The sequence below is a fragment of the Stegastes partitus genome, unplaced genomic scaffold, assembly GCF_000690725.1.
Source record: "Stegastes partitus isolate 25-593 unplaced genomic scaffold, Stegastes_partitus-1.0.2 Scaffold13, whole genome shotgun sequence".
NCBI classification, from domain to species: domain Eukaryota; kingdom Metazoa; phylum Chordata; class Actinopteri; family Pomacentridae; genus Stegastes; species Stegastes partitus.
In genome coordinates this window covers 314,440-328,810 of record NW_007577744.1, presented here as the reverse complement: position 1 = coordinate 328,810, position 14,371 = coordinate 314,440, and the positions used below count along the sequence as shown (strand labels likewise).

Genomic DNA, 14,371 nt, shown 5'->3' with positions numbered 1-14,371 from the left:
CATGAGAGAGAGAAGTGACGCAAGACAGGGAGCAGGATTCATTGTTCCACATATAAACAGTCAGACTTCAAACAACAGAAATTACGCACTTTATTTGCCATGTGGTCCCTTCTGCCAGACTATAACACTTATTTATTAGAGTTCAACACCAAATATAGGCTTTTCGGCAGTAAACATACAGTGCGTCTGAGTAAAATCTAAAACAAGAGCCACAAATCTAAACATCTGCAGAAACAATATGAGAATCTAAACAACTGCAGAGAAGACATTCGGGAAGCTACAACTCAAACTGACAGGCATAACATCTTTATAGGTCTAAGGTTTTTTCCAGAAAGCAGTGAGGAAGAAGAATGTCCTACGTGGCCATTTATTCAACAAGTTACAGGAGACAGGGTAAACTTGTGTGAACCGATCGTCCTACAGGTCGCTGCATTTAACTCAGTCAAGATGCACCTCTTTTTCTACTGTACTGAACTTATTGTACATGTTTTGGAGGTAACATTATGAGCTGAGCGCTGAATTAATGTCTCAATAAAATGTTACTTAAATTGTGTTCACAAAGAGACAGTAGAAATGTGTTTACTACTTGGTATTTGCCTTTCAGCTACAAACGTTTCTCAGGGTTTCTATCTTGCTGGCTGGTTGTATGTTGGGAATTTCCCTGGTGAGGGCTGAGTCTGAACAAACATATGCATAGAACAAAATAAGAATAACAAATCTGATATAATAATGTAATATTCTGCTCTACACACTGCACAGAAAAAAATAGCAAGTGTTGCATATATGGCTACAGCTTATGATTATTTTTACTGCTGACTGATACATTTTCTATTTTTTTCAAGTAATCAATCACTCACTAAATTTAATAAATATCATAAAATATTGCCCAAAATCCCCAAAACCTGAGCTTTTCCTCACATAGTCTTGTTTTGTCTGCTAAAAATCTAAATTATTCAATTTACAATGAAGACAAAAGCAGCAAATCATGACAAGCAAGAAGCAGGAATGATCAAATAGCTGATTCATTTTCTTACTAATTAACACTAAACATAATTTCAGCTCTACATTGGTTGTATAATATACAGGAAAGTTCAAAGTCAGTGTGAAAAACTGCCATGAAGATGTATATTTAGTTACAGGCTGTGAAACACGTTTGTATGGATTCCCCTGTTGTCTAAGTTGAAGCAGTACATTTTTAAATAATCTTGAATTTAAGAAAATGAATTTTACTCCTGTTTTAAATAACTTTGCCCCAATCAGACCTCTGTCTTAAGGCAGCTGTCTCGTGCTGTTGTCACAATATCAAACTTGACCAACCTAAATAAAGGTTTTTGTTAACATGACTATATCTGCAGTCCTTTTCCACACTATTTCATTTTATCTGTGCTTCATATTTTGAGGTATCCACAGTATTCTCTGTACCAGGAGTATGGGTGATTAAGCCTCTAAATCCAGCTGAGTGAACCTCCAGACTGATCCCTCTCTTTTCTTGAGGTAGGCAATAATGGGAAACTAGTGACAGACTAGAGAAAATAACTGCTGAGACAGCAGGAACAACACAACAATACAACAAGATGTGACACCACACCGTCTGCTACTGGGCCCAGTAAACACACACATTAAAACACGGGCATGCTGGCAGGGACTAGTACACTACGCAGCATGCAGGGAAGGCAGACATGCATAATAGACCCATCTGCTCTCATAAAGTCAAACACCTGCTCGGCATCAACAAAACGGAGAACATCATTGGCGCTCGTGCACTTTTGCCCTCTCCTCTCCACAGTAACATCAGTGATCCCCTGATCAGACTGTGCTCCCAAATAAGGGTCCATTCATCTAAGATACAGGTGTTAATTTAGACTTCAATGCTGCACTAAATCACTTTGTACAAACAGCAACACAATATGTACATCTATCACCTTTTACCACGCACAGTTTAGCGGTTTATTACACGCAGCTCTTCAGCAGTCGGCATGGAGGTGACTTAGCTTGAACTCATCACTTTGTGTCTCAGTGAGATTGCACAAAATGAAAACAATAGTCCGAATCAGCGCAGGAATGTGCAACACATCTACCCACCGCACACATATGCACCTCTAAGCATTTCACTGTATTGATTCCTCACTCAGTGCATTCCTCTGTATGAAAGAGAGGCCCTGACTCCATCTATTTCACAATAAAGTCAGATGGTTATGTGATGGATTGGAGCAAAGGATAAAAAGCCTCTTTGTACAGCGTAAAAAAAAAAAAAAAGCACGAAAGAGAAGACTCGAATAGAAAGAACAGCAGAAAAGGTGTAGCACAGTGGGCTGACATACACGTGCCTCATGTTCTTCAGACTTATTGAATGAGTGGAATTGAAGGTTAATGACTTGTCCCTGGTGAAGTTACAGGCTAAACTTAGAGCGCGACATGTTGTAATGAATTCACACAGTGCACAAAGTGACTTTATGTTTCATTAGTGCCCTATTTAGTGTCAATATAAGTAGTAGCAAAACTGAAATCTACCTGCCTTGTATGTTATTCATTTACCCAGCATGACACTAGAGGGCTAGAAAATTAAACAAACTAACCTACTTCCTCAAAGGTTTAGAAGAACTTAAAAAGGGAGAAAATTCACAATCTCATCAGCTCAAATGCCACATTTGACACACAAATGCCATCTCTTCCACTAATGTCGAGCACAGCGTGTTTGCCAGATAATATTTCCTCATAAAGAGTCTCATGTTTCTAAGACCCCTGTGATAAAGGGCCTGACAACAAGTGTCCTGGACTGTAAATGACACCACACACTGGAATCTGGGTGTGCATGTGTGTGCCTCTTTTTGTCAATGTTCAACAGAGCTGTATTCAGTAGGGGGTCTTATGTTCACAGGGGAAAAAAAAGATAACTTTGGCATGAGACAGTCAGGTTCTGTTGTATCGTCTGTTAGAGCGGGGCTCAGCAGGTTAAGGTTAAGGTCTCTGGCGGAGAGTGTATACAGGGATGAACAATGAAAAAAAGACTGAGAGATAAAAGGAACATAAAACAAATAGTAATCTTCTATGGCTGTCTGGAGGAAAAGACAAAGGAGTACTTCCTCGGTGCAATCTGGTTCAGGAAAGTGGGTTAGCCCTGATGTACATGGCAAAAAGGACCCATTTTCCGGCGACATCTGGGGACCCGAGCCTGAAAGTCGTGGAGTGGCCCACATATTATAGTTCTCCTGGGGAGGGAAGGTGTTGAGGATGATAGATGCGGGAGAATGAAACAGTGGAAGGACACAGAGGTTCACGGGGAAAGCAGGGAAAGAAGTAATAATTTACCTGCAGTACGTTTCTTTAATGTCAAACATTTTTATTTAATCCAGAAGAAACGACATGATTTTACTGTCGTACTTCATTTATGCACTATTCTAGTTTTTCTTTCATTCCTCTTTAACTCTGCCTCAGTGCCATTCATACTGTCTGGTACAGCTTAGCTTACAACAATGGCTGAATTCAAATCCTCGCATTGTGATCTTTTTTCCCCAGTAAAAAAAGGCAAGAAGGGACTTGCATAGCAACAGTTCTGCCTTAGTCATATTCAAAAGCTTTATCTACTTCGCTAACCAAGGTAGTAACTGAATGAGACAGGTTTGATGATGCATGGAGGAAGTTTCCCATCTGTGGGAGTGGGAAAGATTTCACTGATTATGCCTCATCCATATATCTCACCGCCTGTCTGTTAAGCGAGTCACTGGCGGTGATAGCCTCGCGCAGGACACTGTATGCTGAGTGAACAAAAGCCCGTCTATGTCTGAGGATATGCAGTGGACCTTGCTGAAGGAGACACTGCTGATTAGTCACTGTCTGACGGTGTGTGTGCGTGTACCAGAGGCTGACAAACTGCAGTTCCCATGAATGAGTAATGACAAGTTCAAAACATACGCTTTCATTCATAACTCTGAATGGTAGAGGAGGAGAGGGGGGTGGGGGGGTTGTACAGACTTACAGATAGATGCAGACATGTGCGAACTGGCTACTGACAGCATGTGTGACTCACTTCCTTTGTGCGTCTTTACACTGTGCACGTCCGCCATCAATGTTCACAGCTTGTTCAGAGTGAATCGCTATAATGCACAAGAGTATGTATCTGCGGTTGGGTGGGGTTCTCTTGCCACATAGACCCTCAGCTGTTGAACTGTGCAATGCCTGACACCAGTTGCCACATAGAGACACCAACCAACATTCCAAGACCGAACCACTCATATTCCTACACAAAGGCAACGTCTACTCCATTTACAGCGACGAGGACCTGGAAATACACGACTAAACACCATGAGGAGACTGTAACAAAGCAGCATGTGAGAAAAAAAGATATGATGTGCAAAAAAATGAAAACCCCAAATAAATCCTGAAATGCATTTTCGCCTTCATGATGCCAGTTTTTCTGTATCTCCAAGTCAAGTACTAAACGGTTTGTCCGGCATGTTCGGCAAATGGGGCTTAGATAAGATAAGGCTGTGAGGAAAGTGCTGTCCTTGGGTCTGTGTAGCAGACCAATGAAGGGTCAGCAAAAAAGGACATCCTGTAGCTGTGAGACTAATGTGGTGTGTGTGGGTCACACAGAATAGCAGAGACCTTCAGGGCTTTAGAGGCCCAACAACAAGTGAACAAATCCACAGTGTGGGATGACTGTCAGCTGCTTCTTTGAATAGCTCAGTGTGAAAATTAATAAATCAGAGACTGAGAAGAGATTATGACTGTAACAAGGACATTGCGTGAATTACAATTGATGTATGAAATTTCCCTGCAAACAATGGGTCTTCTGTGTTAAATAATAAAGTACGACGCAACCTTGCCTTGTTGCATAAAAAGACAAGTGTGTACGCAAGTGCAATAGTGGAAAAAGCAAAAGAAGTAACAATCTTTATTAAACACTTTGAACAATACAGCTTTGTTCTCTCCATCACCAAACTTATTAGGCAAACAGTCCAGCTATTACCATGGGAACAATAGCGGGACATTGGTTGAATTTTACTCACGGCTTGAAGAAGCTGAGATTAAACAATTTTTCATTTGTGCTAGTACTCGGAGGCTGTGTGGGAACAGTACTCCACAATGATGTATACACAAAGCCTGTGTAATAAGAAAAGTTAAACATTTGCTAGTTAAAATACCCTTCAGCATACCAAGGAAGCCTCCAAGCAGAAAGCTCCAGTGGCCGGGCTTTGTTTGAGAAGAAGGATCTTAGAAGGGGTAAACTTTTCCCTGGCATCTCCCCTGTACCCCTGCAGTGTTAAATATGCCAGAGAGCCCTGAGGGTGCACATACGCGCACACACACAACTCTATGTAGGCCAGTCTTGGCAACTTCAACACTGCAGTTGTTCCAGAAATCAAGAAAGTAGAGTGCATCCACTCTTTCGAAGCCTCAGGCCTCCAAGCCCCTTTCTCTGGCATTTCATGCCTCTCAACAGTGCTTGGTTTTGGGCCGCAGAGCAGCGACGGACCATTGTTTTCTGAGTACATAGAGCTTCCCTAAATGTGAGACTCAGGGGAAGTTTTAGCATTCCTTGAAAGCGAATCTTTACTCGGTGGGTTCATGGTTGGAGGTGCTTGGTCTTTGCTGGCAAAAGTGTTGCCCTGACAACATTTATATGACCTCGCTGGCGTTGTGAGAGAGAGATTTGCTTCCATGAACAGCCTTAGATCATTACAGTGTTCTGCCAGGCCACATTAAACACCAGCAGAAGCCACACTGAGAAGCTGCTGAACATGAGGCCGCTTGCAGTGCTGGGGCTGCCTCTGTGAACTATAAACCATACATCGAAGCATCTGGAGAAAACATATTGGTTAGACAATATCTCTAACATGGGACAAATAACACCAGGATGCATCAGCTTCCGTTGATAAAAGCAGAAATATTCCTCATCCATGAAAGTTGAAAATATAGAAAAAGATGAAAAAACAAGTAATCTCCCCTCACTGAAACAGGTTCTGATAAGAAAATGCTGCATCGCATTATCAAAATTTATAACCAACATTTTTTTTTGAGGCTGGGTAAATATATCCTGACCAAAGGGAACGCCGATAGTATCCAAAATTTCACTAAAGCCGCGACTATGTTCAGTTTGGATATTTACTGGTGAGAGTGTGTGGATCTACTGGGTGGAGAAGGGCATAGCACCAAAGCCAACCAAACCGCAGCCCAAAGCTGTTAAAGCTTTAACTCGACACAAATGGCAGACTCCCAGACCTTGCCATAGACTCCTGCAGGCTGGGAAACAGCGTGGGTGGATGGGTGTGTCCTCGCACACACCTAACCACTTCCTCGCCCTCTACAGCTGGAGGTAGCCACAGCGGTGAGGACCAGTGTGGGCCATCCTTGAGATAAACACAACAAGAAGTCGGAGAATTGAAATAGAGGACATTCCATCCCCACCTCCATAATAATAACTGCACTATCCTGGGCTCCCACTGCATGCCTGGGTGGCTTCAGCTGAAACAGCAGAGCTGGTGAGGACGGAGACTGTGTACAGAGTGCAGAGTCTCGCTGGTGGCCTTGTGGATCAGAGCGGAGGGATGTAGAAAGCAGATGTGTTCTCTGCCCCCACTGAGAGCAGCATGCGAAGGATCGACAAGACGGCTGCAGAATGGATATCTGGACAAATGCTGCCTGATAGTGTCGCCGCTCCCTCGGTGTCTCATTCTTCCGTTCTCTGACCATATTACCCTGTCAATTTGTGATATGCACACAGCAGAATGATTCCACACTGGACCTCAGAGGACATAGAGTGAAAACACAGCAAGGCAGACTGGCAGGACTTCTTTTTTTTTTTTCTCTCAATAATACACACACTTGAATAATATTCACACAAAAGCAATAACTTGGCATCTATGGAATATGTCTGAATGTCAATCCGGAGACCTGGCAGTATTTTAAACACTACTATCTTTTGTTTATATAACCGATAGCTGCACTTACAGAAACAGTTTGCAGAAATCCCCAAAGCCTTTTGCTGCAGTCTCGACACTAATATTAGCAGAAATCGGGTTTTATAAAATCATGTTCTTAGGCTTATTTGCCCTCAGGCCCAACAGCACACACTCATTATGTAAGTGAGTGGTGAATGCATCTTTTAGTCATTTTTACCCCATTTAAAAGATGCTACAAGTGTTTATTTAACAGGAAAGAAATATGTATTAAATGCTAAATTCATAATCGTATTCAATAAACATGGTTCTCTGCCGTGAATGCTGTCGAACACACGAGTCCAGATTTGACAACTGGAGCGTGCAGGGTAGAATCCTAAACTGTGTGTCTCTTTTTGCTGATAACATGTCGCTGACAGAGAAATTCCAGACAAGACACCTTCACATGCACACATTTACATAAGAGGCTCAAACGCTGGCAAACACACACGAACGTGATATTCCCTGGCACGGTGAAAACAGGCTGCTTTCACACAGCTTCATTGAAATGCCACAGACCGGTTCCACGGTGGCATTGAGAGAGCCCTAACACACAGAGCCGGAGGAAAGTCTCAGTCTCTGAAAGAGGATCATTAGCATGGGCAACAAAGGCAGAGACACAAATTAATCTTGTATGAGAACCAGCGGAGAGCAGATTACAGAGTTAAGGAAGCAATGATTGTTGTTGTTGTGAAAAGAAGGGAAGTCTTTACCCTGATAAATAACTAACACAGAGACCAAACAGGGGGAAGTTATACGAGTTAGGGGTGGAATATCCATGAATCGTGATTTAAATATTAATGTGACAGTTCAGAATCTTCTTTGTCCGTCATCTCTTTCTGATTTCATTCCCCACAAGATTCAACAGAACAAAACTGTGTATACCCTGACCCTCAGCCAACCCTGCCAGCAAAACAAATACATAAATGATTATTATGTAAGAGGGGTAATAAATTCCTGCACTGCCCCACAGAGAGACCACATGCTCATCTCAGTGCCTCTGAGAAAAGAAATAAATTGTTCACACCGTTGAGATTCATGTGATCACATGCTCTTAAAAATAAACCTGAAAACATGAGATCACTCCCTCCGGTCTGAGACTTAACCACATTAACACAACAGCACCTCCATCAAGCGTCATGTGTTATTGGCCTGCACGAGATGGTGTGTCAGAAATGAACTCTCGTGGCTCAGACACCCGATCAGAGTAATTCTGACTGCAGATCGATACGATGGAGTGTGTCTGACCTCCCAAGGGTCAGCAATGTTTTCCTGTGACATGAATTATAAACAACTGGTCGACATAAACTGACAATGTTTGTGCCTGCACACACGCGCGTGGACTGGGTGAAAAACCGGGGGAGAGATTCAGGGAGGGAGGGGAGGAGAGACAGAATCAATACCCTGCCTTTCCCTCTTTCTTTTTTTTTTGCTATATTGCACCATTAACATTCCTTAAGTATCCTCTTACAATTGAGTCTCCCTCACACTCTCTTCCACACATTCACAACTCTTACTTCTGTCTGGGAAAACAAAAATCCCTCGCTGAACTTCCACAACATCTCCAGCGATGTGATTTTGAATTCTTTTAACGCACAAAAACAAAACAAGAACATGTTTAAGCAACTTAGCAGCGCTCTAAAATGGAAGTTAATATGCAAGCTGATGAGGCCTCGCAGGCAGGTTTGCGTGGTGGGAAGAGACAGTGAAAGGAAGGAGAAGAATGGTGAAGGGAGGACTTTCCATCAAAACAGTATTCAAAGTGGACCGTGAGTAAAAAATAATTAGAGGTTAGATTGGAAGTCACTTCTGAGGCTGTCTGCTCCGCCGACAAACAGTGGCTAATATGAAGCAGATGTTGACAGAGAGGAAGAGGAAAACATGCAAGATGAATATCAGGATTAATCCAGTGATAAACAGCTGAGAGGGGGATACACAGACTACGGCTTTGACCCAGTTCTCAACTTTTTTTTTGGGGGGGGTGCAGTCTTTTTTGAACTATTCCCTTGCGGCTGACTGTCCACAAACTGAAGCAGTTAAAAGAAACACAAGCGATCCAGCCGGTGGGTTGGAAATCCATGTGTTTTGAAACTTTGCAAAGTTATTCAAAGGAAAGGTAAAAGAAAGGCTGTATGTCTGGAGGGAAGACGCATTTAATAATATTCAAATGGGACATAATGAAAGACAAATATCAGTCAATAACCATCTTAAGGAAGCAGCATCATAACAGAAAAATGTGAAGGAACACAGCATAAAGAATATTTAAGTTGCTGTCAAGCCACTAAGGATGTTTCAGGTCTGTGTGGGAATATTATTGTTTTGTTGTTTGGAGTAAAGTGGTTTGGAGACGCTGCAATTAAGAGCATTAATTCAACACAGCTCTCCGGTGCAATTTAATTAAATGTCGTGCAGAGCAAAACAGAAAACATAGTCGCCTTCAGAACAAGATTAAAAAGTGTGCCAAATAAGTTAGCAGAGGAAGACACATCAGTCAGAGCTGTAAACAGAGACCCCCCCTCCTTTACTGTGTGTGTTTGTGTGAGACGGTGGTGATAACTGGCGCACAATCAGACTCTACCTGTGATGTGTCCAGGAAAACGCTCTTTCTGAACTTCCCTCGCCGTATCTCCATTTCAAGGGCAGAGCCGCGGGCGACGGTCGCTCTCGCTGTTTGATTTCGGCAAAACATCGCCTCTGCTTTACTGGCAACTTCACAGATAGTCTATTCCGTGCTACTTCTTGAACTTTAGACCGTGCGTAAAAAAGGAAAAGGAACCGCTTCGAAAAACTTCCAGGTGGCACAAAGCGTCTCCCCCCACCCACCCCACCCGGCGTAAACTCCCCAAGAGATTTAGGCAAACCCGGCATGAAACAGAGGACTTCCCTTCTGAAGTGGGAGCAGAGACCGGAGCAAGTCCACTCGCGGGAGGGAGAGAGAGAGAGAGGAGAAAAAAACACAAGATTTACAGGCTCTTCCTTCACTTCACAGCTGACTTTTCATTTTCCCAAACACTGGCCCGCATGCGCCCAGCAGTGACACGGTGACACCCCATGTGCTGCAGCTGAGACCTATAACTTTGGCCTGTCCTGTATCCGGAGACCTCTACCGGTGATGAATGGCAGAGATTTACTATTGCAATATCTCAAATGCCTTTTGAAGGCCTTTTTTTTATGCAAGTCATTCAGCAGGGATGAATTACGCGTAAAACCCACATGTGCGTATTTGGCCACGACACCAGTGGTTTCGCGATAATTTGCAGATGAATTCAGAATATGCAAAAATATTTACAATCTCTAACCATCATAAACAAAAATAAAAATAAAAATAGAAAGCCCCAAAAAAACAGTGAAACAAGGCTTCAGTCCAAATAGCCCTGTAAGCCAGGAATGTTCTCACCACACTGGTTAACATTACCTACAAGTTCTAATCATGTTACAAAGACAACGTTTTTGTTCTGATGTTCAAAGAACGTTTACATGATATTTCTCGTTTCAAGTAATGTTCCTATGAAGGTAAAAGTGAACACAAGTGTTTAACATTCAGAGGATGTTTGGAAGTTGTTGCCAGATAGTGTTAGATGATAAATTGAAAAAGAAGAAGAAGAAGAACCAACATTCAAAAGATGTTTTGAAGATGCTCTCTGGGCCTTAAAGGACAAGGTTGTTTTTTTTTGTTTTGTTTTTTTTTTAAAAAAAGCTCATATAATGTGACATATTAAAGCAGAATATTGCAATAGTTGCAATATTGCAAACGTTCCCACAATGTTACACAACAAAGTAAGGATGTTCTCAGTGCAACTGTCCGAAAACAGTTAACCTCTTAAGACCTGGCATCCACATGCGTGGACATCACATTTTGGGTTATTTTACCACAGCAGTTAATTTTTTTAAAGCTTATTTATGATTATTTTTTATTTATTTTATTTTTCTTACACATTTTAAATATTTTAAAATATATATTTTTATTTTCTTTATATTTTGTATTCTCTTTGCTATGTGTTCAGATCACATAGCAAATAGAAATTTAAAAAATAAAATAAAATGCATATCAAACAAGAGCTCAGGTCTTAAGAGGTTATGGAAAATTTCCCTGAAGAACATTCTATGAACTAAAATAAAACGTCACTCTGAAAACATTAATGGAACTTTGCAAAACTTTCTCAGAACTTTTTTAGAACAAAACTAATTCTAGTTGGAAGGGCTGATGCATTTTGTCACTACAGGCAGTCCATTCTTGACAGCCTTCTTGGTATTAAAGTTTCTCTTAAATGAATTCAGTGCGAACTTCACCCCATGCTATAGCACAATGTTCTCTGTAATAATTAAACCTGCAAACTTAAATCTGTGCTCTCATAGAACTTTGTACAAAAAAAGATCCTAATTTACAGATAGAAGATTAACACATTACAACAGATGCCATTTGTGACACTGTTTCACTGCACTCAACAAAAATAGTTACATTTATTGTTGGGCAGCTTGATGTTCTGACTATAACACCGTGCCTTTAGGCCAGTGATGTTTGCTTTAGTGATGGGTTCACCAGCGAGTCCAGCTTTGATGAGATAAACAGCACATGGCTCCTATAGCCTCTCACATAAAGAGGATAAGTACATTATGTATTAAACAGTCATTATTTACTCCTCTTTGGTCTCTGAGAATTCTTATTTCCTTAATACCAATAATGCAGCCTGTTTAGGGGGCAGTAAAGATGGGGGATATGGGCTTTACTTTTATTGTACAACATATTTATGAGTACCTGCAAACAGACCATGAAGATCCAGCAGGAATGTGAATCATAATCTGCGGCGATACCAAGGACTTTTCTGAACCTGCTGTGAGTGGAATTCTGAGAGGTCAGAAGGTGATCGAGGACTGACAGAGGGGTCACGTCCAGAAACAGAAAGAGAGAGGTCAGCTTCTGTGGCCGAGGGTGATATCACAACCCTGCTTATTGTAGCTCACATTCACCTCAAGACCGTCAGAGCTTTGAACTGTTTGTTTGGTGAATCTACCTCATATTTTGTACATCTTGTCTGAAACTCATTCCTCTGTCCCTCCTTTTTTGTAATACCTTGGGCAGTTCAGATTTGATATTACTTTTTTTTTATAGTGGCAACAGAGCTGCTGTTTATTCACTTATCTGTTTTATACATTCTCAGCAACGGTGTAACTCAAACTCTGGCTGACTGAGTCACCTGATACCATCCACAAGAGAAAAGAAAAATCTGAGATATCCGAGAGCCATAGATAAGTTAAAACGCCTAAGGCTTTTCAGCTTGTTAAACCTGAAAATCCCTGCATTGAAATAAAGTCTTTATCAGTGTGTGTGTGTGTAAGTGCGAGCCATTGTTCACTGTGATTTTTCCTACTATTTACAAGATAACTGCTTTAATATCGAATGGGCAATTAACTCTGAAAATTCAGTCTGGCATCATGGTATCATGTTTTGATGGCATTTTCTTTGTTTGTTTTGTCTGAATCAGAAACAGTCTGGAAACAGTAATTTGTCTGCCAATCATAGAATCTGAATTTAGATACTGTTTGCACATATTTTTTTTTCCCCTTCTCTGAAAATAATAAAGGTACAACTGGTGCTGAATTCCAAATGCTGTGTTTCAGTCAGGTTAGTCAACAGGTTGGTGCACTGTGCCGTCTGTGAAACAGATCTCACAAACAGTTTAAATCTGCAATTTGCTTGACAGTCCAAATGTATATTTTCCTCTGCCAGTAAACACTTGATCTTCTGGGTTGGGGCTAATGGTTTTTGCACCACAATTTTCGACATGTAACAGTGTCTGCAGTGAGTGTTTGGTGCTCTGTAGAAAAAAGCCCAGCGTTTTGCACAGCCCCTGTTTCTCTAATATCCCCCCAAGTCTCTTATTTAAAAGCAGGATGTTTGTTGATGTCGGGGCTTGAGTAAATAGCTGAAGGCGCTGTAACTCATGCAGCAATGTGATCTCACTTGGATGTCTGTCTGTTTCCTAGAAGGGACTATGTGAAATGCAGATTATGTTTACACGCCTCATGCCGCTCTGGTCAGTAGGGGGTAGACAGTCACAGAGGGGAGCAGTGCTTTCCCAAGCTAGGTCTGACCCCCTTTTAACTCCTCGCTGGGCTCCACTGAGCCCTTTGGGCAGCTCAGTTTGCTGCAGAGTCAGGCAAGCAATGGGCTTATGTGCAGGCTTTGCCGTGGCAGATTTTAAACCCGTCTGTGGGGAAAAGATAGGGGCTGGTTTATCACCCCTCGTTTATAGTGCATATTCTATTTGTAAATCCCACAAACTACATTTTCTCCTGTTACCGTCCCGCTTTCTTCTCCTGTTTTCCCTCCTTTGCCCACACACATATACACAAAACAGCAAAAACAAAAGTGACTGCTACAGTGAAATCAAATACAGCAGTAAACACTGGCAGTCACAGTGGGCTATAAAATGCCGACCACAGTCAGTGCACAAACAAAGGGGCCGCTCTTCACTCAGAAAGCAACGGCTGTGGAGCAACTGAAGGAAGATCACATGGCATAAAAAACAGGAGACAATCATGCTGTTACATCCAACCACAAAACCCTATTCTGTTTCTCTCTCTCACTCACTCTCTCACACAAACATATATATCGTATGATCAATTGCCCACCAGTTTAAAACCTGAGGAGTGGGAGTACGCAGGCAGCAAATCGCTAGCATAGGGAATACGGGAAATCTGTTTGCTTCCCTTTCATGGAATGAAAGCACTACAGGCTCAGCAGAATGATTGTGGCTGTTCCCACTGTAATTACATGTGGTTTTCTATACTCCTAAATATAAACTTGCATACTGCATCTGCAACCATTGCCCTACTTCCTCCTCTGTTCTTACACTATTAAACCTCAAACATTCCTGCGTCAGTTTTCAGGACATGGAGAAAAAATAATAAGTGGTAAGTAGACCCCAAGTTATCATTGCACAATATATCAGAGCCAAGAAAGTCATAAACCCCATGTGCTGCCACACGAAGTAATGAAATTTAACTGCCTTTTCTCAAATAATAATAATAAAAAAATCATCATATTTTCTTTTTGACCTTCTAAATCCTTCTCAGTGAGAGTAAAGGTTTGGTTTGAAGGTTGAATTTGTCAAGTGCAAAAGACATCAAGACAAACGATCTTTCAATGATCGTAATGTCGCGGTGATTTTGTTTAAGAATCAATCTTTATCTGCGCAGCTGGTTCAATGCGTCATACTGTCTGAAGCTGAAACCATGCCTACCATCAACCTGAAATATGCACCCATCTGATAAGAGTTGAAAAACATTATGATGGATGCGATCCTATATTGGGTGGTAGACGAGGGAACACCTCGGGGAAAACGGAGAGCTTGAATGCAAGGCATATAGTGGAAAGATTCTCTGAATTAACTGCGTGGAAAGCACCGTAGGGACCAAGACGGGACTCAGGT

General features: G+C 41.7%; 1 protein-coding gene across 4 annotated transcripts in view; it reads right to left on the bottom strand.

Moving 5' to 3' along the window:
- The window catches only part of rtkna (rhotekin a), a 56,298-nt gene extending 46,491 nt beyond the window's left edge, over positions 1-9,807 (bottom strand). For all 4 annotated transcript variants that reach the window (XM_008288484.1, XM_008288488.1, XM_008288489.1 and 1 more), the window contains exon 1: positions 9,517-9,807. In XM_008288484.1, coding sequence (XP_008286706.1) covers positions 9,517-9,627 — 111 coding nt within the window. In that variant the 5' untranslated portion in view covers positions 9,628-9,807. The remainder of the gene's footprint in view (positions 1-9,516) is intronic.
- Between the last annotated feature and the right edge of the window lie 4,564 nt (positions 9,808-14,371).